Source organism: Eucyclogobius newberryi, unplaced genomic scaffold (genome assembly GCF_026437365.1).
Source record: "Eucyclogobius newberryi isolate DKJ021-1_F unplaced genomic scaffold, fEucNew1.0.hap1 SCAF_16, whole genome shotgun sequence".
Classification (NCBI taxonomy): Eukaryota; Metazoa; Chordata; class Actinopteri; order Gobiiformes; family Gobiidae; genus Eucyclogobius; species Eucyclogobius newberryi.
The window spans coordinates 14,644,131-14,668,946 of record NW_027315790.1 but is presented as its reverse complement, the minus strand read 5'-3'; the positions used below and the strand labels follow the sequence as shown (position 1 = coordinate 14,668,946).

Below are 24,816 nucleotides of genomic sequence, written 5' to 3'. Positions count from 1 at the left end.
AAAAGCTGCTGGACCAGACGGTGTCACCCCGGCCACCTTAAGACGCTGCGCAGGCGAGCTGGCCCCTGTCTTCACTGGCATTTTGAACACCTCCCTGGAGTCATGCCATGTCCCAGCCTGCTTCAAGTCGTCCATCATTGCCCCTGTCCCCAAGAAGCCCCGGCTCATTGGACTTAATAACTACAGGCCTGTGGCGCTGACATCTGTCATGAAGTCATTTGAGTGCCTTGTCCTCCCCCACCTCAAGTCCTTCACCTCCTCCCCGCTAGACCCCCTGCATTTCGCCTACAGAGTCAACAGGTCTGTGGACGACGCAATCAACCTGGCGCTCCACTTCATCCTGCAGCATCTGGACTCCCCGGGAACCTATGCCAGGATCCTGTTTGTGGACTTCAGCTCTGCATTCAACCATCCTCCCTGCTCTGCTCCAGGACAAGCTCTGACTCCACCTGCAGGGGGAGCACTGACTTCCTGACGGAGGCAGTGCGTGCGGCTGGAGAAGAATGTCTCAGACACGGGGACTATCAGCACAGGAGCTCCACAGGGCTGTGTACTTTCTCCCATGCTCTTCTCCCTGTACACAAACTGCTGCACCTCCAGCCACGACTCCGTAAAACTAATTAAGTTTGCGGACAGCACCACCCTCATCGGGCTCATCTCGGACCGGGAAGAGTCTACAGGAGGGAGGTGGACCGGCTGGTGACCTGGTGCAGCGGTAACAACCTGGATTTCAACGCTCAGAAGACAGTGGAGATGATCGTGGACTTGAGGAAAGTCAAAGCCCCCCAGCACCCCTTCACCATCTCAGACTCCCCCATCTCCACTGTGGACTCCCTCCGCTTTCTCGGCACCACCATCACCCAGGACCTCAAATGGGAGCTCACCATCAGCTCCCTCACTGGGAAGGCCCAGCAGAGGATCTACTTCCTGCAGCAGCTGAGGAAAGCAAATCTGACAGCGGAGATGATGGTGCAGTTCTACAAGGCCATCATTGAGTCCATCCTCACCTCCTCAATCACCGTGTGATACGCTGGAGCCACAGCCAGGGACAAACCGAGACTACAGCACATTGTGCGCTCTGCTAAGAAGGTGATCGGCCGCGGACTTCCATCTCTGCAGGACCTGTACGTTTCCAGGGCTCTGGGACGTGCAGGTCTGATCACAGCCGACCCTTCTCACCCTGGACATGGACTATTTGAGGCACTCCCCTCAGGCTACGGTCCATCCGGACCAGAACCTTCTGTCACAAGAACAGTTTCTTTCCCGCTACCGTTGGACTCATGAACACTGCCTAAGCACCTTGCACTCAATGCACTGTTCACTTCTTAATGCACTAAATATTTAAATATTTTTTATGTACATATCATGCCTATTTCTAACTTTATTTTAACTGTACCTACCTATTTTTTATATATCTGGTAGCTGTTTTGTATTCACATTGTTCAATGTTTTGTTGTTTGTGTTGCAACGAATCACCAGGACAAGTTCCTATGTTTGTGAATTTTGTTCATTGACAAATGGCAATAAACCTTATTCTGATTCTGATTCTGATTATTTATGATAAAACCTCTTGTGTTTTTTTCCTTTGGTGAATCCAGAATTTTGTCTGGACTGGATCAATAACGTACAATGAATCATGAAACAATATAAATCATTGACACTGCATACATAAATGTTACAAATATTCATGGTTTAAATCACCCAAATATTTGTAATTATGATATTTCTTTCCCTAATTGAGCAACCATCTACAAGTATTAAGCCTTTTTATGGACTAGGTAGTATTAAAAACCAACATTTGATGGTGCTTCTCGCATGTGCAGTGTCTAATAACAGAGCTGTGCCAGAGTCGACCCAGGAGACATGCAAAACTATTATTAATACATTTTTGTCACAGTGTGTCGTAGTAAAATAATGGAATCCTGAGGAGAACTTTGTCGATTTAGACCACAATTATACAGTTATTTTAAAGTAAACAGTGTGACATGTTTTCCTATTCCTACAGGTTTAAAATGGCAATTACTATCAGACCTGAACGTGATATAATTCTGTCATTATCTGAAGACCATTTAAATTAACTTGTTTGGGTTTATTGCAGAGTCAGACTGGTTGATGGTGGTATTTAGTTTTAGCATCCATCTCATTCTGACTTCACCCTGAGATACACCGCAGCCGCCCTCCCGTATTAGCATGCGTAACACCTGTAAATTACCACAACACATGCATAAACTGGCCTTTCCGTCCAAAATATCAAGGGTCAAAGTGCTTTTTTCTTCTTCAATCAACCTCGATGCTTTCCCAGTGAAGGTCGCGAGCTTAAATGCCACAAAAAGAAGACCAACAGAAATGCAATGACTGCGCCGCGTTGCCATGGCGATGACTTATTGTACCTCCTATGCCCCCACACTGGTATTGTAATTGGCTTTAAACATTAACGAGGGGGTAACGGTGCGTGCTGAAAAGAAAGGTAAATGAAGCTAAGCCTATTATTGTGCCCTGGTCTAAACGGTGCACACTCACGGGCGGACTCGTGTTACTGCGAGCCACGTGAGCGCTTGATTTCTCTCTGCCAGCAGCCGGGTCGAGCCCACAGGCGCACGGCAACCCAGCTCCCGCACTGTGGGCTGCGCGTAGTCCGCCCGTGTGCAAGTAAACACGTGAGAGCACATACACTTGTTGTTTTTTTCATTGGTATGTCAATATTTTCGCTGGTGGAAATCATTTTAAGATTTGATTATTCATGTATTTATTATTATTCATGACATTCTGGTTTCTCAAACAAATTGTCATGTGTGTATGTTCAAATATTTAAGAATAACCAGACATCCTGCACCTCACAATACAATATTCGTCTGTTAAGTAGTCGAGATTGGACGAGCTACATTGTTCTTCGTGGCGCTTTGTTATGATGAAAATAACATGATGCGTGGATTGATACCACTGACTCACCGTTTGTGCAGTCATTACCATGTCTCCTCGCCAGCCTTTTCAAACATGATGCACTCGGATGCCGGCTGGTGGGCTTTGGCTGAAATTCAACACACAGATTGTTTACATTTTTTGCAGTTTAAATTGTGCTTAATGCCCTGTAAAAATGTTAAAATATAACTTTTTCCCTCCGAAGTACACTTTAAAGGCTCTGGCAGATTGCTCCCCTATGGCTTGGACTAATGCCAGTTCGACGCGGGTCTGACATGGAAACATACACTGACAGGCAACCATTCACTTTCATTCACTTTGGGCAATTGTGGATTTAATAATTCAACATGAGAGAAGCCCACACAGCATAGACGACATGCACCTGACCCAAGGAGAACTGCTTTGTCAGTGAGTCTTTATGCAAATGCTACTGTGGATGTTGACCATCAATACTGTTGAATATTACATTATAGAATGCAGAGGTCTTTACTCCCAGATGGGGGCAATATGGGTTTTCCCAATTTAACTTCATGGTAAGGTTGTCAATAGGATACTGGTCAATACTAAAACTTGTATTGAAACTAGATTCTCATTTTTAACCGTTTTAAAAGGATCTTGAGCCTTATCAGAACTAGTACCGGTATAAGACGGCAATGTTTAATAAATTATTACAAATTTGTGTTGAAATTGTCTAATTTGTCCAAAACCTTGACGTAAAAAAATAACCTTTTAATTATCATTGTGGCATTGAAATGAGTATCAAGAAGTAGTATTTTCCTCAGTGTCAGTAGTATAAGTTTGACATTTTAGTATCGTGGCTCTCTACTGCATGGTCATGTCAAAAATATCCAAAAGAAATATCCCCTGGTGTTGTCGGTCTTAATCATTTATATTAGTGACACTGAACTCACTATATTACAACAAGAATCTGCATATTAAAGGGGATATTTATTATTTTAAATATTAGGACTCTGGGTCATACATGTTGCGCTCTAAAATGTCACGTTCCCATTTTTCAACAATATGAAACACATTAAAAATATGCTGAAACAATACAGCCCACAAACAGACCACCGTGGGGGAAGCTATTAATTAATTTAAATGTAGAAGAGCTGCCACTTTTAACATCTACTGAACAATCCGTTTACTTTTCTGAGATAGCGTCACGTATATAATAATATAATTCCAATGATGAATGAATGAATAATTAATTCCAATGAAATTAATTATTCCATTGTGAATCAACTTGAATTAGTTGTGCTTAAACAAAAAGGTGGTGTTTCCCATTGAACAGGAAGTCAATGGACCCATTTCTATTAGTAAGCCGTTGTAGTCATTGATTCGCAGATTGAGAATGACCCTCGGATGAGAGTCGAAACGTTTTTCCTGAAAAAAAGTCTAGATAACTACAACTGAATCTTTTTCTACAATGGAACACTCCTGGACGAATGAGGGACTACACCGACTATTATTAAGTCATTTTAGTTCAATATTGCAGCAGTTTGATATTAAATGTCTGAAAAAAGCTACTTCTCTATTCAATGTTATCAGTGTAGATGTCGTGATGTCATTTGAAACCCAGCAAATAAGATAAAAAACAGACTGCAATATGTAAATTTCTCTAACAATAATGGCAGTATTTTTGTCCAATCCGCCTGAAGAATTATATGACGTTCTTGACTAGCTCTTGCGTAATAAATTGTGTCTTGTCTTTCTGAGTGCTTCTGTCATGTTTTTTTATGACAAGAAGGCGTTCATCTGTGCAGACTTTTTAGCAGATTAGTCGTCATTCAAATGGTCTGTAAATCTGCTTGGAAGGGCATTTGACTCAGCGAGTTCGGCATTTATCAACTCCATCACTCATTTATGTGCTGAGCGCTCTCTCTGGCTTTTAGTATTCCACTCTCATATTTGCTAATGTGATGAGCCAAAAGGTAAAAGCCTTCCTTCTGAGTTAAATGTGTTTGCTTTTTATTTGTGTTTTTCCTCAGGTGGCAGGGACAGACGTGGGGGTCCCGTGTTAACATTTCCATCTCGTAGCAATCACGACAGAATACGACAGGAGGATCTGAGGAGGCTGATTGCATACCTTGCCGCCATCCCCAGGTGCTTACTTGTGTGGTTTTTCCCCTTTCTATCTGCATGCATGCTTCACAGTCACACTTCAGCTGCAACACGTGAGCACAGGGGGGAGAGCAGGCAGAATCAGTCAAAAACAGTTTTGATGCGTTACTGCCTTCAAATCATTACACCGTCATTATATGTAGAAACGACCAGATAAATAAACGCAGCAAAGCCTAAGAAATGGTGATGAAAACAAACGAGCAGATGACGGGGAGAGGAGAAGCGATAGAGAGAGAGAGAGAGAGAGGAGGGGGATTAGGCGGGCAGCAGCGTCAGAGCGCATGTGTGAGGAGGTGTGTGCGAGATGGAGCGAGAGAGTGCGTGAAAGCAAAACAAAGTGTCGCAGTAGCCCGGGCGGAGCAGCTGCAGTCGTAGCGGACCAGTGAGGACCAGGGGCCAGTCGACAGGCAGCAGGTAACGCTCCTCTCCATCCGCGCCCTCCTCTCCACATCGCTCCATATCTCTCCATCTGCCCCGCTCTGCGCGTGCCGTTATCATCCGCCATCTGTGGCTTTGCATAAGGGAACATTCACTGCCAGTTCTTAAACGCTAGGAGGCATTTTAAAGCACCAGAGGCACTTCTTATGCATTGTGTTCTTACATTATAGTGTCTTGTGTGTGGTAGATGGAGCAGGTTATGGAAAGTGAAAACATCTATCTGGATTATGTTCATGAAAATCTTTGATCAATCGTTCTGTGAATTATTTCTATTCAAAAGTATTCATTGCTGTTATGCATGTAGAAATGTATATAATGTATGTCTTAATAGATAATATTCTGTCTGAGTTGTAGATGTAGTGAGCGTGTGCCTCTGAGCAATAATGATGTCAAGCATAGCTTTCTGCACCACAGGGAGATGAGGTTGCTGAAGCACAAAATGTGCTGATGAGTATATTTCTATATAATCTCACATTTGTTGTAGGTTTGTGGGTGTGGGAGTGGGGTTGGAGTGTGGGAGGGTGTGTGAGCTCTGTGTTTTACTGTGTAGGCTGTTCACCATATAGAAACTGCGTCATCTCACGGTTTGTTGTTGTTCTCTTGTTTTTCCTCCTCAACTCGCTCATGTGTCTCCCTCTCGCCATCCCCCTGTCATCATCCTTTCCCACGCTTGTCATCTGTCGCTCTCTGCCCGGATTACACTCTCCTCATTTGCCCATGGCCCAATCCCTCCACTTCTCTACTATGGCCACCCACTCGCGCACCCTCTGTGCCCCTGATACAGTGAGGATGTGTGTAAACATGGCTTCACGGTCATCGTTGATATGCGCGGATCCAAATGGGACAGCATCAAGCCGCTGCTGAAGATCCTGCAGGAGTCCTTCCCTTCCTGCATCCACGTCGCTCTCATCATCAAACCTGACAACTTCTGGCAGAAACAGAAGACCAACTTTGGAAGCTCCAAGTTTGAATTTGAGGTAAAAAATACCCTTTTTCCAGTATGGCATGGCACATGACCTTTTTTGCTTGGTTTATCTGTTGCTAATGGCCCCTTATTGATGATAAATGTTACTACAAAACAGATAGTGAGTTAATGTAGTCCCTAACTATAATGACAGTAATTTGCGGTCTAAGTGGCTCTTTTCTGTTGCTACTGAGCTCTTCATTGTCATCTTATTACTTCACTGTCATTTTTGGAGCATGCGGTGTGCTGGCCGGCTGTCTGTCAAATGACATCGAATTCAAGACCACATGTCATTACATTTTTCGTTTATTGCTGACAACAGAATCTTGTTGGATCATCGGACTTTGCTAAAAATGGTATCCTGTCAAATATGCCATAATTTGCAGCTCTTTTTAGTGTAAGATATAAAATGTGCACGGATGGTAATGATGCTGGATGTGGAAGACGCTGCTCCTGAATTGAACCCAGTGGAGCTGCTTTCTTCTGAATGGAGACGCTTTATAAATAATTGAGTTATTTAACAGCACACACTGATACCTCCCTGAACCCTTGTTGTGTCATATTTTAACTGTATGTTTTGGTAAAATGATCATGATGGTTAATATTTCCTCCCCTGACAGCAGCTGATAAGGAAATAGTCCTAAACAACCTCATGCCAATTACATGTTATTGATTATTTGATTGCAAAATTAGATGCCATCGGGCTGAGTACAATTACCCAACAGCCATGCCACGGCAGCATTGATCAGGTGCACACTGGTCAGAGTGTGCCCATTGCCTCATCGATCATTCTCTCATTTCCTCTGCTTCAGTGCACGGTGACGGGGATTGCATGTGGTTTACATCTTTTTTCAACTGTTGCCAACGTCATCTGTTGTTTAATATACGTAATTCAACACTTAAATCCTCGAGGACACAGTGAATATGCTCAGGTTTACTAGCGCCCTCATTGTGACTTGACTCAATTGTCTCCTAGAATTGACTGATATGATATTATAGATTTGCTCTGCAGCCTAATCGTAATCAATAATAATGTTTGTTGTAGGCCTGGTTTCAGTACTGTATTTTCTCAGTTTAATCCAAGCTAGAAACAAAAGCACAAAGCCCTGGGTGCTGCTTTGGTTTAAAACCTTTGCTTTGTGGTCTGTAATGACAGCCTTGACTTCCTGTCCCTCTGCTCCATTCAAGTGCTAATCAATCATCCGAAACAACAATAGAAAACATACCTTCCTCTGGCTAATGCCGCTAAGCTTTTTTCACCCAAGGATGGCGGTATAACTCTGCATTGTTTGACTTGAACAAAGCTATCTGGCTCTGGTTGTGTCTTCATCCCTCTCTGGCCATGTGTGTGGGGGAGTTGTGCGGAGGTGGCGTAGCAGAAATACAGAAGCACTGAAAGCAACCGGGAGGCCTTTCCTCACTGTATTTGTAAAAAATGTAATTAGTGTTTGAAGAGAATCTCTTGTAATGACTTATCTAGGTGTCGCTGCTTTATAAAACCACTACAGTATGTGTGAAACTAAAGGATAAGAATACATAAGACCTCATTGCAATTAAAGATGGTCTTTTAATACAAAAACGTTTATTTTTTTACATTTACCCAGTCCATATATTTAAGCTAGTTTATTTTGATTAGTTTATTTGATTTTGATTATAGCCACATGTCTGGAATATGGCATATATAATATTTTACAGCCTGATATATTGGTATACGAGGATATTCTTCAGTTTTTAAATCAATAAACATACTTTCTGTCAGCATACTTTGCATTTAAATGATTGATGAAGAATTTGGATTACTTCTCGCATCGAATAGAAAATATATTTAATGACCAGATTCAATATCATTAAAAATGTTCATTATTGTCCTTCTAGACCACAATGGTGTCACTGGAGGGCCTTACAAAGGTTGTAGACCCCTCCCAGTTGACATCAGACTTCGACGGCAGCCTGGAGTACAATCATGAAGAGTGGATCGAGGTATGTCCAGCCACTCATCTGTCACAGAAAATACAGGCTTAACGTTCCTCTGACTGGGCAGAAAGGCTTTTGCTGAGAACAGCGGTTTAACATGTTGCTTATCTGTTTTGCCTTGTCCCATTCAGGTGCGCGTGGCTTTTGAGGAATTCTCTGGTCACGCCACCCAGATGCTGGCCCGGCTTGAGGAGATGTACGAGACGGTGTCGAGGAAAGATTTTCCTCAAGATCTCGATGGAGCCCGTAAAATGATAGAAGAGCATGCAGCACTGAAGAAAAAGGTCATCAAGGCTCCAATAGAAGAGCTGGACACAGAGGGACAACGGTAAGAACATTAGCACTGTCGCAGGAAGAAGATCTTCAAATTCAATAATTACAAGTTCGGGGAAATTATCTCATTTCGAACATTGTTAGGGAATTGTAGGTATTTATTTTATTTACACAGGGAAAACCCAATGAGAAAAGTTCTCTTTTTCATGGGTAAAACACCAAATAAACGACAAACACAGGATACTAAAACACAAATAAAACATTCAATAACATTAATCAATACATTTGCACATACAATATGAGATTAAATCATATAAAACGAGTGCATCAGCACTGCGGGTAGTCCTTGACCAGTTATTTAAAATAATTAAGAGGCATAAAATTATTGAATTAAAAAAAAATTCTGTTTTGTTCCACAGGAGCAAAGTTGTTGAAAGCTTTTTTTCCTGTCTCTGTTGACACCTAATGGGGATAACTTGATCTCAAGTGCAACAAACTTGATAAATAATCAGGCAAAATGCAAACTAGAGCCTTTATAAATAAACAAAATGCATTATTGCGCACATTCCTACTGATTAAACGTGCATTTTAATACAATTGCTTTTAATTACCGTACCCATAGCTGCCATATATTGAGGAGACAAAAACAGTTTGGTTTTAGCCTTAAAATCTGGCAATGCAAAACAATCTTTCTGATTACCAGTAAATTATGCCTTGAAAACCAAATCAAACAAAAAACAACCTGTAAAATGTTTTATACATTCTGAGTAAATCAAAATGAGTAAAATCTTGTTTTATCTTCACAACTTAAAAAGACATTTGGTAAATCTTTAAGCAACACTACTATAGAAACTGATACGTAATCACGCCATGTTTTTTCTCTTTCCAGGTTACTCCAGCGAATCCAGAGCGCAGAGTCGTTCTCCAACCGTAATGGCAGCACGGGGGGCAGCAGTGGCAGCAGCAGTGGCAATGGGGGCTGCAACACGGACGTCCAGGGCCTCGTGCCACGGATAAGCCAGCTCCTGGACAAGCTCCACTCCACCCGACAGCAGCTCCATCAGACCTGGCACGTCCGCAAGCTGCAGCTGGACCAGTGTTTCCAACTCAGGCTCTTCGAACAGGACGCAGAGAAGGTCAGTCTGGGGCAGAGAGGACCAACTGAAATCTATAACACATTTGGTGATCACTGTAGGGCAGCTCCTAATTACACACACTCTGCAAACCATTGATCCTTGCCTGTGGAGACAATGCAACCTCTTTTTGTATTGTAATTAAGTTCATTAGAATTATATAACAGATGAAAATGACTATACTTTAAATGGTCTTTGAAAAGAATAAGATGTAATTATTCTTTTTTTATCTACACAAATTGTAATAAAAAAGTAGAGGAGGACAATGAATTTAAATGTAGATAATGATGTGAATGTTGTTTTGAAGATGTGAATCATTTATGGTAGAAAAATACTTGGTTGTAGTGCATCATTTATAGTTAAAAACAACTACAAAAAGAGCTGATTAAAAATAAAGTTATATCGCAAACTTTCAAATAAGGGTATAAATTAAAGATGTATAATACTTCTGTACTTTTGTGATAAATGTTAGACATTTTGCATTTACCTGATTATTAAACCTCCAAATTCCAAATTCTGGTGGATTGACATGATTTAATATTGTCTGTTGTTATCGGCATAGTCCTTCATCTTTGCCACCCCTAAACTCGAGACTTTATTGATTGAAAAGGGGAATTACATGGACGCAGTCGCTCACGCAGTTGCTCACACATCACAATATAATGGCAAAAAGCAAAATGAATGGTAATAAAATAAAAATAAATAACAAAATACTTTTTTTGGTGTCACTGAGACTAGGTTTTCTATCACACAAGAGCTATAACGACATGAGTACCAGTAGTTGTACAGTTGTATGGCGTATTGAATGACTACTGCATGTACTCCTGCTTATCTGTTGGCCTTTATTGATTCCAATGTAAATCACACATTTTACACTGCTCACTAAACTAGAACTAGATATAGTTGTTTGTGCATGGCATTAAATCCATAATTATGATCTGTTTGAATCAGACCAGTTCAACAAGTTTGTCCTAACAATCTCATTCAGTCTCAGTGTTTTAAAACATATCTTGATATGTTTCATACAAATGAAGGTTGCATTTCCTTTATCATACATCCCCATCCCTGAACAGCAGAATGGGTGATGTGATGCATGTACTTGGCCACCTCCGTCTGCCACTCATGACAGCTCAGGTGATGATACTGCAGCGCCAAATGGAGTAAGACAGGTCCAAGGAACTGGCAAATTCCTGAGCTACTCGTTTGAGTGAGCGGAATAAAGTAGCACATTGCAGCAGCAGAGTGGGGAGCTGCAGTCTTGGATACGCTGCAGTAGTAGGGGCTTGTTGCTAGGACACCATAGGCCACAAGTTGTTCTCTTGGGGAGCCCGAGAGGATCTTAATAGAGCTCGACCATTTCCTATGATTCAACCAGGAAATATGGCAGCTTTGTTAAATGGCCCGTATGCAACCGCTTTCATGAAGTGTCTTGTGTTGCAGATGTTTGACTGGATCATGCACAACAAGGGCTTGTTCCTGGCCGGCTACACGGAGATCGGCAACAACCACCCACACGCCGTGGAGCTGCAGACCCAGCATAACCACTTTGCCATGAACTGCATGGTAAGACGACAACATCACATGTGCTGTATAATTGTACACTCACAGCTGACCTCTGGGCCCGCTGCACCGTTTGGAGCTGCGTGTGTGTACTTGCTCCTAGCAGCAGCTCAACTAGTAGTTATTATTGAGTAATGCTTTACATAACTATTATGAAACTGTAGATATGAGCGGCTTGCGTGTGGATGCCTTTGTTTGCATTTCTGCACATGAAACAGAAGGCTCTATTGCTTTGCTTTTACTTCACTTGGGTTGCTTTATTACCACATCTTGTTCTCAAAAGCTGTGTATTATTTGGAATATTCAACCTTTCCTCCATTTTATTTTGTCTTTGCATAAATAAATATTCAAGAATATACACTTGCTAAGACCTCCACCAAGAAATTGGAACAGGAGTATCAGTATCACTAAAGAAAAACAAAACAAACAAAAAGTCTGCATCTTCTGTATATTTCTGTAGTCTTTTCCTCGAGGCGTGTTGCTCACAAACACTGTCTGACTTGTTGCATTTGCAGAATGTCTACGTCAACATCAACCGCATCATGTCTGTGGGCAACCGGCTGCTGGAGTCGGGTCACTACGCGTCGCAGCAGATAAAGCAGATCTCCAGTCAGTTAGAGCAGGAGTGGAAGGCCTTCGCCGCCGCCCTGGACGAACGAAGCACTTTATTGGATATGTCTGCTAGTTTTCACCAGAAGTGTGACAAGGTAAGCCCAACACGACAATTACAGTCATGCAAATATTTTACAACATTAAATCAAAGACGAGTATTTGGTGTAGGTAATTATTTTCCCTCTAAAATACATACAAATGTTCATAATTCCACCACGGAGGCGACTGGAGGCAAATGAAGTAAACGTTACACTAAATCCTAACGGTTTTGAATCTTTATAACAAAAAATAAACAACAATTTTAAATTTCCAGAATAGAGATGTCGATTTGCTATGAAAAATACTATTACATACAACATTTACTTGGAACTTCACAAAAAGTATATTTAGTATGAAATAAACATCTAGATCAAATTAAATTATAATATTCTTGTGTGTCTGTCATAATCTGCTATTAAATAAACAAAGCGTGTAAAATACAATAGTAAATAAAGCAGGCTCTGATGTGTCTAAGTGGTTTTCATTGACACAAACACCTTGACATTTCATATTTTGTGATATTTCGAGCTTATTCCCAGTTTCTCCATTGAAATTATATTATGTTCGTCTTCACACAGAAATGCTGAATGTTTTAGTTTACAAAACTTTAATAGATGCAGCTGCGGCACTGAGGGAAAGACCTTTAAAACACAAATGGATCTCGTGCAGTTTGGATTAAAAAAAAAAAAATGCCCATTTGCTTTCATTAAATCTATACAGGCGGACAAATAAAAGAGATTATCATATATTTACATAATATGCAAAACAGAAGCATCTCGTGTTAGTCCTTGCTGCGCTCATTATATTAGAGGACTGTGGTGTGAATCATTGGCTGAAAAGCACACAACTTGCACACTGAAGAACACGGTTGGTATGACTTACTCAACCTGCTCTTTCGCAGTCATGAAAACAGCATTCATGTTTGTAAGTGGAAATGCTCAAAACATGCTTTTTTTCCTGGATGTTTTTCCACCAGAACTGAATGTTGTTGTTGTTGTTTGTCTTTTCAGAGAGCGGTCGACGCTGCTCTCTGGAGTTTTCCCCCGTCGAACGATCATTCAGTTGAAAATAGAAAATACTAGCACAGCCTTGAACCTCATTAATGATATTTCTGAATGTTTAGACTTTAACACTTCCCTCAGCTGAAGTTTTCACGTGACGTCTAGCACAAAGACACACCACCGCTGTCTCTCGCGACGTCTACAGCAAAGTTCTTTAAATGTCAACAGTGGAGTGTGTTGTGAATAAGTGTTGTGTTTGTGCTTGCAGTACATGGGTAATGTGGACTCGTGGTGCAAGGCGTGCGGCGAGGTGGATTTGCCCTCAGAGCTCCAGGACTTAGAAGACGCCATCCATCATCACCAGGGCCTGTACGAACACATAACCACTGCGTACTCGGAGGTAACTGTCACACATAATGGACCGAAGCCTTTAGAAGTGCTTGTAGTCGTTCTGTCTCGCTCAAAACACAAAGTTTGAATCTGTCAGGTCAGAGTTTACTGTTTCCCACATTTAAATGATATCCATGTGTTCTAAACCTTAACATTGCAGTGGCATTGAAATGGCAAACATTTATCATATGCACATGTTTAAAAGGTGCTAAATTATTGCTATGTGGTATTTGATGATAACTGACACTTAAATTAATTGGTTAATTATATAAAATTATATACTCAAAATTCAAATTAAGCATATCTTCACATCAATATTCACAGTAACAAAATATCGATATATTGCCCACCTCTAATTTTACGTAATGGATATTTTAGGTGAGCCAGGACGGGAAGGCTCTGTTGGACAAACTGCAGCGGCCGTTGACTCCAGGCGGTGCAGATTCCCTGACGGCATCGGCCAACTACTCCAAAGCGGTACATCATGTTCTGGACATCATTCACGAGGTGCTGCATCATCAAAGACAACTGGAGAATATCTGGCAGCATCGGAAAGTGCGACTGCACCAGCGGCTCCAGCTCTGCGTCTTCCAGCAGGACGTGCAACAGGTTAAGTGTGATTTTTGGCCAGCTCATTGATCACGCTTATGAAAATGACTGACAGAACGATCTGCTTTTTACACTGTGTACAGGATGTCATTTAAGGGCGGCTTTTACAGAGCCGAACGGGGCTGACAGTAATGAGAAAATGGTAGGGTAGGCTGTTTGCTTGAAGTATCATGCTCCTAATAGAAGGGTTTTATCTCAGTGACGGTCTCGTTTCCTCTTGAAATGCCCTTTAGCGATTTGCCGGATCTTGCTTGTCATTCATCATTCCGCTTGATAAACATCGTGAGTGGCCAAATGTGTGCCCAGAATCAAATATGAAACACGGCCATACAGGATCATTACGTCCAAAAGAATGATGAGTATCTCAGTGTGCGTCGCCACGGCAACCACCACCATGGCAACTGAACTGGGTCATATGTCCATGCAGATGCTGTTTATTCATTTATGGCAAGGGCACAGCAAGCGGTGTGAAAATAATGCCTCGGTGCGACACCTCTTTGAGAATGCTTTGACTGTAACATATTGCGCTTGCATAGTCCCTGGCTCTGCAGGGTGAATATGTCTGACTGGTATGTCTGTGTCTGTCTAGGTGCTGGACTGGATAGAGAACCACGGAGAGGCCTTCCTTAGCAAGCATACAGGCGTGGGGAAGTCTTTGCATCGAGCCAGAGCACTTCAAAAGCGCCATGAGGACTTTGAGGAAGTTGCACAGGTACGGACGTGAACCGCTGCGAAAAGAAAGGCCGCAGTTATTTTATTACTTGGTTTACGGATTTTTAAATGAAATATATTGCACAGGCGGACGGAAGCGAGGAGCGTGTAACAGTAGATTTGGCGTGTTTTAGACAGAACTGACGCTTAAGTGTGCACCCTGCCCCACCCACCCAGTCACGGCAAAACGCGCTGAAGAAAATGTGGTCAACGGGTTTAAAATGTGTATTTGCGATATAAAGGCCTTTTATAAAAGCCTTTATATCGCGCGCTCTCGCTGGGGCTGCACGCAGGGACGGCGCCGCTCCGTCACAACAACGCTTTCCAAAACAAATGACTCCCGCAGGAGTTTGGCGAGAAATTGCTTCACGCGCTCTTTACATTTAATTGAATGCTATTTTGCGTTTTCGGCGGTACTTTGTAAATTTTTTTTTATAGATTATTGATTTCTACAATATAAATAAAATTAATTATTAAATGCGGCGGATCCGTAAACCAAGTAATAAAATAACTAAGGCCAAAGGGCGCTCAAATTTGTGACGGTCAACTATTATTGTTGCAGCCGCTATTTCCAATGCCAATCACTTATTCACACGCCGTTCACTCATATTCAGAGGACCGGTATATACAGTGTGAAATGTTTGCCACGGCGGTCACAGGCCAATGTACAGGCTGCAAAGCTTTGACAAATTCTGTTGCTTTTCTTTCCTCCACACATTCAATTACAAAAATCAGTCAATATGTTCTGAAAAATGCCAACTCTCCTTTACTGGTAACTGTTGTTGTCGTGTTGTCAGTATGTTAACCCCCCGTATCTGCCGGACTCCTGCAGAACACGTACACCAATGCTGACAAGCTGTTGGAGGCGGCCGAGCAGCTGGCCCAGACGGGAGAGTGCGACCCAGAGGAGATCTACCAGGCCGCCCACCAACTCGAGGACCGCATCCAAGACTTTGTTCGCCGCGTGGAGCAGCGCAAAGTCCTTTTGGATATGTCTGTCGCCTTCCACACTCACGTCAAAGAGGTAGGCAGAAGGCTGACGTAATCCATAAGTGCAAGTGGATGTGGGCTGCGCACTTGTGTACACGAGTGCTCTGCTCTTTAGACAACAGGCAAATGGTGATGGAGAGTGCGGCGCAGTTAATTTGGAGCTTTGGGTGTTGGGAGTTTAACATTTTGCCTCAAAGTGCAAGTGAACCACATTACCATACACATTTTATAAATGCATACCCTGCATTAAAGTGTGATGGATGTGCCAAAATCTGTCATCTATCAGTGTTTTTAAGTTTAGAGAATCACACTGTCCAATGTGAGCCAGTTTAGGTCTCATTCTTTACGTTATTGTTGTTGTTGTTATTTTTAATATGAAATTACTAGTATTAACACTACTTTTCCCATAATAGTGTAGTCATTATTCCCCAAAAAAATGGTACTGCCTCCTCAAGCCTATTTATGCCATGAACTGCTCCTCTTTTAGAACTATCATATTTTCCGGATATAGGTCGCACCTTTTTTTTTTTATAGATTTGGCCGAGGTGCTACTTATACTTATATTTATACTTATATACTTATACTCCGGAGCGACTTATTTGTGATATTATTTGTTATTTTCACACTGGCAACCGCATTTCATACTCCAGTGCGACTTATATATGTTTTTTTCTTCTCTATTATGCATTATTTGGCTGGTGCGACTTATAGTCCGGAAAATACGTAATAGTCAACTTGGGCTCAACCAATTCTTCCCTGGAGGGTCAGAAAAGAATATGAAAATGTCTTAACTTAAATCATGTTAAGTTTGTCACTGTGTTTTATGTTAGCTGTGGACGTGGCTAGAAGAGCTACAGAAGGAGCTTTTGGACGACGTCTATGCGGAGTCGGTGGAAGCGGTACAAGACCTCATCAAACGCTTTGGCCAACAGCAGCAAACCACGCTTCAGGTTACCGTCAATGTCATCAAGGAAGGGGAAGATCTCATCCAGCAACTCAGGTAATGCACATCTACTCGACAGGATGTCAAATACACATTAAGATGCTATTTCTTTGTCGGAGGAACGTTTTCAGTCCCACAGTTTGTCTTGAAACCCTCTCGAACCTGTTGAGATGTCCCTCATTTGGATTCATCTGTCGTTACTTTGAACTTGCATCACATGTCGATTGCTTTAAGGACAGTTATGGTTCTTTTGAAAGCAGCCCAATGACAAAACTGTTAAGGCAGCGGTTATTTTATTACTTGGTTTATGGATCCGCCGCACTTAGATTATTGATTTATACAATATAAATTAAAAAATATATATATATATTTTTTTTATATAAAGTACCGCCGACAACGCAAAATAGCATTAAATTGAATATAAAAAGCGGTATTTAGTCAAAAGATAAGAGCGCATGAAGCTAGAGGGAGCAGTTCCGTCCCTGCGCGGTCCCGGCGAGAGTGCGCGCGCCCGTTTCCTCCACCTTTTTATATCGCAAATACACATTTTAAACCCGGTTACCACATTTTATCCAGCGCGTTTTGCCTTGACTAAGGCTGTACACATACAAGTGAGTTCTGAGTGTAAAACACGCTAAATCTACTCCTGCTCCTGCGCGTCGCGCCTAACCCCCCCTCTCCTCCTGTGGTCCGTTTTGGGCATACCCGAAAGAAAACATCTTTTGAAATTGAAATTATATTTATATTTCGCCCGCCTATTCAATATATTTCATTTGAAAATCCGTAAACCAAGTGATAGAATAGCTACGGCCTAAATGATACTTACAGAAATAGACGCTCACTGTACCTCTTCATTATCGTCTACCCACCTTTCGCTTTTTAGTCTTTTCATCTCCCTCTCTGGAGTGCCAGGTCCATAAAGCGTTCTTGCATAAGTCTTATCCAAGCGCGTCTAATTGCATGACAGTATTCCTGGGAGCGTTTGTGTGTGTTACTGTATGTGCGCTCAAGTCTCACAGATGAATCAACCACAAGCTAGTCGGGATTCAGCTCATCTTATATAATTTCTGCTTCGTCATGTTTCTGCCTCCTGTAAATGCTGTCTGTGCATATATTCTTTATGCATGTGTGCAGCTGTTACAGTGATACATCTGAGGCTGCGTGACCTCTTTAACCGCCTCTCATAACATTCACACTTCCCCAGAGTTCATTCCAGTGTCAAATTTTGTGATTGTTTCGCCGTATGTTTAACCTGCCCCATCACTGACCTATACTTAGCCACATATAAAGTATTTTTTTCAGAATATGAACATTGAAAACTAATGCATATTAGCCATACAAGAGGGGTTAAGCAGTAGTTTACTTTTTAGGGCTGGTGCTTTCTTTAGTCCACTGTCTTTAAAGTGCCTATGACAGGTCGGGTGACTCATTGAACTAAAACGCAGTTACGATAAATATATTTAGAATTTTGCTAAAAATGATCAAACTGTTATCACAGAATAGCACATTTTTTAGGTTTATAATTTCACTTTCTGTTTATCATTGATGACATCACACTAAGAAATTACCCAGCAAACACTGAACAAAAACTAATCTAATCTAATTAAATCTAATATCACATTAAAAAAAAAAAATGGAAATATATGAGAGCAACTTAGTTTTGTTAAATTAATGTTTAGAGGGTCAAAAAAGTAGTTTTTTCCCTCTAAATTCTGCATAAACATTGACTGGAAGAAGTATGCCTAGTGTAATGTCACTTCCTGTCTTTTTTGACATCTTTTCAATGCTTTCTCCACAAATTACCTACTCGATTAGTGTAAAACTATAATTTATATGTACGACACGTATACACACACAACATAAAGTCAACGTGAGAAAATCGTAAAAGCCTGTCATACATACTTTAAACAGTCTGCCTCTGTTAGCTCATCTCTTTGTGTGTTTGTTCACCAGGGACTCGGCCATTTCCAGCAACAAGACGCCCCACAACAGCTCCATCCACCACATCGAGAGTGTCCTGCAGCAGCTGGACGAGGCTCAGGCCCAAATGGAGGAGCTGTTCCAGGAGCGGAAGATCAAACTGGAGCTTTTCCTGCAGCTCCGGATATTCGAGCGCGATGCGATCGATGTGAGTCCACAAGTGTGTGTGTGTGTGTGTGTGAGCCAATATGTGTGTGTGTGAGCCAATATGTGTGTGTGTGAGCTAATATGTGGAGTCATGGAGTATGGAGAAGTATGGAGTAGGGATTTGAATCGCATTATAAACCTTGAGGACAATATTTAGTACTACTTTGTGGAGAGGCTTTCCAAACATGTACAAATGGCATTTTTTTTCTCGAGACACAGAAAAGCATTTAGTTTAATGATTATCAAGAGACTCGTAAAGTATTAAAAGGTTCTGAATGCCTTTAGTTTAAGAGTCACCTGGAGGACAGAATTTTAATGGAAGAATTGATCGTCTGTGTCAGCATTAATAAACTAAGATGTTTTTACAATAGCTTCAGAAAGTCATAATTTAACCCCAACAAGTCCTCTCAGTTGAAAGGACTTGAAGCGGAAATATTAATATGATATACATTTTTGGAGCTTATCTTAAACAAATTATGATAAGGTTCAACATTTGTGAATCATGTGTAATAATGATAATGATAATTATTTCAAAAACAGTGACTCTCAGAGTTGTTGGCCCCTGCCATCATTAAATCACACAAAGAACAATGTTGTCCACCAATCTAATCTCCATTCATCCCTATTTAAGTGTGCTGGTCATATTGATTTGCAGATATTAATTGACTGCGACAAGTCTTTATTCTTGCCAGATTTCTTCTTTTTCTTCTTCTTCTTTCATGGTCATTTTGCCACAACTCTGGCATTTTTGACCCCCTGAACATTGATGAATGTCACACATGGGGACATAGACGCGATCGGCTTTGAGGAGTAAAACGCCCCTGGCAGCATCGCTCTATGATAAACAGGAAGTCAGCCATGTTGAATCAAAGTGACACTGCCACGCTTGACTTTTTTTCCCCCAAAATCGTACTTGTCCTAGGTTTTTCGTCCGATCAAGCTCAAAACAACAATTTTTGCATCTAAAGACATTGAAATTTAATAAATATTCAAAAGAATGTCGATATTCCTTATAGTCTCCGCGTAACACGCCCTCAAAAAAGGCTTCATTTCCTGTTTTTTCAAGGACAAGTCGCGCCTATTGGAATCTATTTCACTCACTAATGCGTTTTTATGGTCTGATTGGAAATAATTAAAACCCATGTAATAAATTTACTCTATATCGCCCCCTACCCATTGTGTGAAAAACTCAACATTGTCTGATTTGATTGAAACTCATGGGTTATATTCCCATTTGACCGCGCCGCGGCTCTGCAGCCACGGCCAAAGAATAAAACCTAAAGTAAAAAAGGCTATTGCTTTTGAACTAACCCAATGGCCGCCATCTTCCTTTGAAAATTAAAATACACTGAGTCAGAAATTTTGTTCACTTAGAACTTTAACGTACTCCTCCTAGGGCGTTTTGCCCACTAGCCTCAAAATCGGTGTACGTCCTCTAGACATGTGGGGCATCTAAAGTTATCGACATTTTCAGGATTAGGACCAAAGTTACATCAGTTGTTAAAAGTCCTATGTTTATTTCTGATGTTAAACAAAAACATCACTGTGACCACACCCCCAGACTAACCCTATGGCCGCAATTTGGTTCACGTCAAACTTTAACAAACTCCTCCTAGGGCGTTCCGCCCACTGGCCTCAAATTGGGTACGTCCTCTGGACAAGTGGGGCGGTCGCACGGAAAGGCGGTCGCGCGGGTGGCGTGAGCCATCATCGCCGCTCCGCGGTTTTAATTGAGATTGTGATCACGTTTATAGATCATCTCTGACCTGGACTCGTGGAACGAGGAGCTGAGTGGACAGTTGACTGAGTTCGACACAGAGGACCTAACGGTGGCGGAGCAGAGACTTCAGCATCACGCGGACAAAGCTCTCACTATGAACAACCTCACGTTTGACGTCATCCACCAGGGCCAAGAACTGCTGCAGTATGTCAATGAAGTCCAGGCATCAGGTATCTACAACTACAACAACAATTATTATGTTTTTGGGCTATATTAGGCCAACATTAACTAGTTGACTGTTATATAGATTGGTTTATTTACAAATGTTTTCCTTTTATTAAAGGGCACCTAAGCTCTTGGGTGGGCGATGTGATTGTGACATTCTGCCAATTTGAGATGGTTATATTGAACCACTTTTCTTGAGCTCCTCATTTGAACTGACAGAAAGTAGTGTGGCTCGAGTATGGAAAAAGAATAATTGCGATTATTTATATCATAATTAAAATCACCATTATTGAAACTACTGAAGTTATTTGCTTAGAGAGAAGGTTGGGCATCAGCAGGGTATCTAAAATAACGATTCTCACAGAAAGAAACTCTTGTAGAAGTAGAAAAGCACAATCCGTGAGAAACTTTTCCACTCAAGGAAACATGTATGTGTGAAGAAGAGCTAATGTTGATGATCTCAATTACCTGATTACACATAAAATGTGATTAATTTCACAGTCCTAAAAGAAAGAATTGCAATGGGTACTTGTCTTTTCCATTTGCTGTTATTCTGATGATAGATGGTGCATCTTGGCATGCTTGTTTATTATGTAGGTGTTGTGCACTTGTGCTCGTCACCTTTGGTCAGGAGCTGTGATAAAACGCTCCCACTCACAGATCAGGTTACATCACATAGTGGAATAAAAAAAAATGTTAATCATAACAATTCATACTCCTATAATTGTTGGATGGCAGACTCAAATAGTGTTATGAGGTGTCAAAAAGCGCCTCTTCTGACTGGTTATATAATTGCTGTACAGGTGTGGAGCTACTGTGCGACAGAGACGTTGACATGGCAACGCGGGTTCAGGAGCTGTTGGAGTTTCTTCATGAGAAACAGCAAGAGCTGGACCTGGCAGCAGAGCAGCACCGCAAACACCTGGAGCAGTGTGTCCAGCTCAGGCACCTCCAGGCGGAAGTCAAGCAGGTATTCTTTGTGGTGGTTGGCGCCATCTGTTGTGGAATACATGCAACTACAGCTGTAATAGAGCCGTAGTGTTGTAGTAATCTCTTTTACACTCTGAGGTATTGTTTGGCCAGTTTGGATCCGATTTGTTGACATATTCCAGGAATGTTCTCACTTTTAAGGGCCAGTTTTGTAATACCTGTTAGCTCTTTTTTTGTGATCCAGAAAATAAAGTGTCTCCCACATGATGGTGACGTTGATGATGCTTTCTGGGCATTGTTTTTGCCCCTTTACTTCCCAATTTTGTACGTAAATGTCCAGTGTGTGAACTAAATGGTTCTGTTTTCCAGGTTCTTGGCTGGATTCGTAATGGAGAGTCGATGCTCAACGCTGGTATGATCACAGCAAGTTCTTTGCAAGAAGCTGAGCAACTGCAACGAGAACATGAACAATTCCAACATGCCATAGAGGTTTGTAATATATTTGTGTCTGAAATATACAAGTATTCAATTATCACGTTGATAACACATGTGTCCTGCGCAGAAAACCCACCAGAGTGCCCTGCAGGTTCAGCAGAAGGCTGAGGCGCTCCTCCAAGCCAACCACTACGACATGGACCTGATTCGAGACTGCGCCGAGAGTGTGGCGTCCCACTGGCAGCAGCTCATGTTGAAGATGGAGGACAGACTGAAGCTGGTGAACGCCTCTGTGGCCTTCTACAAAACCTCGGAGCAGGTGTGCAGCGTGCTCGAGAGCCTGGAGCAGGAGTACAAACGTGAGGAGGACTGGTGCGGAGGAGCGGACAAACTGGGGCCCAACTCCGAGACGGACCATGTCACCCCCATGATCAGCAAACATCTGGAGCAGAAGGAAGCTTTTTTGAAGGTAGCAAACGAAATGTATATGAAAACACTTGCACATTTAAGGCAAGGCAAGGCAAGGCAAGTTTATTTGTAGAGCACATTTCATACACAAGGCAATTCAAAGTGCTTCACACAGCAGGAAAAATGCATTCAAATCACAAAGAAATTACAGAAACAGAAATACAATAAAATTAACTAAATTAAAAATTATCAATCCAACTGATTTTCTAAACTAATAAAATCACAAACAAAAGAGAAGAGTGCAAAGAAAAAATCCTTTCAGTCATATGCGCAGCTAAACAAAACTGTTTTTAGCTTAGATTTGAACATTGTCAGAGTTGAAGCCTGTCTCACATCTTCAGGAAGACTGTTCCAGATTTTAGCTGCATAAAACTGAAATGCAGATTCCCCATGTTTTGTCCTGACTCTGGGCACCAGCAGGAGGCCGGTCCCTGAGGTCCTCAGAGTCCGAGATGGTTCATATGGCACTAACATATCCAAGATGTACTTTGGTGCTAGGCCATGGAGAGACTTGTACACAAGCAGAGCTGCTTTAAAGTCTATTCTCTGAGCCACAGGGAGCCAGTGCAGAGACCTGAGAACAGGACTAATGTGATCATACTTCCTGGTTCTAGTCAGGACCCGAGCAGCAGCGTTCTGGATGTACTGCAGCTGTTTTACAACTCGTTTGGAGAGACCAGTGAGCAGGCCGTTACAGTAGTCTAATCTACTGGAGACAAACGCATGGATAAGTCTCTCTAAATCTGGTTTTGACACTATATTTTTGATTTTGGCAATGTTTTTTAGATGGTAAAAAGCTGCTGATGTTATTGATTTGACGTGGCTATTAAAGTTCAAGTCTGAGTCCATTATTACCCCCAGATTTCTAATTTGGTTTGTAGGTTTTAGAGCGAGACTCTGGAGGTGACCGCTAACACTTTCTCTTTGTTTCTGTGGGCCAAAAACGATTATTTCAGTCTTGTCTGAGTTCAGCTGGAGAAAGTTGTTTTGCATCCACAAACTGATCTGTTGGATGCAGTGACAGAGTGAATCTACTGGTCCATATTCACCTGCCGATAGTGTAACATAGATCTGAGTGTCGTCTGCATAATTGTGATAGGACACATTTTCACTGCGTATCAACTGACCTAACGGCAGCATGTAGAGGTTGAACAGAAGGGGACCCAGGACTGACCCTTGGGGCACTCCACAGGTCAGGGTCATGTGGTCTGAGACACAGCTACCAATTTCAACAAAGTACTTCCTGTCTTCCAGATAGGACCTTAACCAGTTTAGGGCAGTGCCAGTGATGCCCACCCAGTCCTCTAGTCTCTGTAAGAGGATCCCATGATCGACAGTGTCAAAAGCAGCACTCAGATCTAACAGAATTAAGACTGAGGCTTTGCCCGTGTCAGTGTTCAGGCGGATGTCATTTGTCACCTTGACAAGAGCAGTCTCAGTGCTGTGATGAGGTCTAAAACCTGACTGAAAAACATCAAATGAGTTGTTTATTAAGAGGAAATCTGTGAGCTGTTGGTAAACAACCTTTTCAAGGACTTTGCCCAAAAATGGCAGATTAGAGATGGGCCGGTAATGACTCAGTACTGCGGCATCAAGACTGCTCTTCTTTAGGAGAGGCTTTATGACCGCAGTTTTCAAAGACATTGGGAATGTTCCAGATTGAAGCGACATGTTAACTATGTGAGTGAATGGTGCTAACAAACTGTTCAGCACAGACTTTAGAAATTTGGTGGGTAACACATCAAGGCAGCATGTAGATGAACTCAGACTGGTGATGATCTCATGGACAGTTTTGTCAGTTACTGGTGCAAAGTGAGTTAGCTCTAAGTGTCTTGGTGGTTTTAGGGTAATTTTTTGCATTGTGGGATTTATAGCATTTTTAATGCCCTGAACTTTGTCATGAGACATTTTCAAAGTTTATCATTTCCATAAACAGTGCACCTGTGCCATCACTTATGTGTCTCCTCTGAACAACTGCAGGACCAACCGGAGGTTGGGGAGAAACAGACAGGTCAAAGAAGACACAGAAATGATCAGACAGAGCAACATCGATCACATTAACATTTGAAATATTTACCCCCTTTGTAATTATGAGATCTAGAGTGTGTCCTTTGCTGTGGGTGGGGCCTCTCACATGCTGAGTAAGACTGAAGGTTTCAAGGACAGCATCAAGCTCTTTAGCGTTTCTGTCACAAACATTATCAACATGCACGTTGAAATCACCTGTAATG

General features: G+C 41.8%; 1 protein-coding gene across 8 annotated transcripts in view; it reads left to right on the top strand.

The window, feature by feature from the left end:
* LOC140361827 (triple functional domain protein) overlaps nucleotides 1-24,816 on the top strand; it is a 64,361-nt gene that overhangs the window by 22,745 nt on the left and 16,800 nt on the right. For 7 of the 8 annotated variants that reach the window (XM_072447702.1, XM_072447698.1, XM_072447697.1 and 4 more), the window contains exons 4-20: nucleotides 4,911-5,025; nucleotides 6,266-6,458; nucleotides 8,321-8,425; nucleotides 8,551-8,747; nucleotides 9,582-9,828; nucleotides 11,266-11,388; nucleotides 11,901-12,092; nucleotides 13,306-13,437; nucleotides 13,806-14,036; nucleotides 14,626-14,748; nucleotides 15,580-15,771; nucleotides 16,568-16,737; nucleotides 18,634-18,808; nucleotides 20,562-20,757; nucleotides 21,556-21,722; nucleotides 22,052-22,171; nucleotides 22,245-22,586. In XM_072447702.1, the coding sequence (XP_072303803.1) occupies nucleotides 4,911-5,025; nucleotides 6,266-6,458; nucleotides 8,321-8,425; nucleotides 8,551-8,747; nucleotides 9,582-9,828; nucleotides 11,266-11,388; nucleotides 11,901-12,092; nucleotides 13,306-13,437; nucleotides 13,806-14,036; nucleotides 14,626-14,748; nucleotides 15,580-15,771; nucleotides 16,568-16,737; nucleotides 18,634-18,808; nucleotides 20,562-20,757; nucleotides 21,556-21,722; nucleotides 22,052-22,171; nucleotides 22,245-22,586 (3,020 nt within the window). Of the gene's footprint in view, nucleotides 1-4,910; nucleotides 5,026-5,349; nucleotides 5,458-6,265; nucleotides 6,459-8,320; nucleotides 8,426-8,550; nucleotides 8,748-9,581; nucleotides 9,829-11,265; nucleotides 11,389-11,900; nucleotides 12,093-13,305; nucleotides 13,438-13,805; nucleotides 14,037-14,625; nucleotides 14,749-15,579; nucleotides 15,772-16,567; nucleotides 16,738-18,633; nucleotides 18,809-20,561; nucleotides 20,758-21,555; nucleotides 21,723-22,051; nucleotides 22,172-22,244; nucleotides 22,587-24,816 lie in introns of those variants that run through there. The other variant, XM_072447700.1, reaches the window with a different exon arrangement.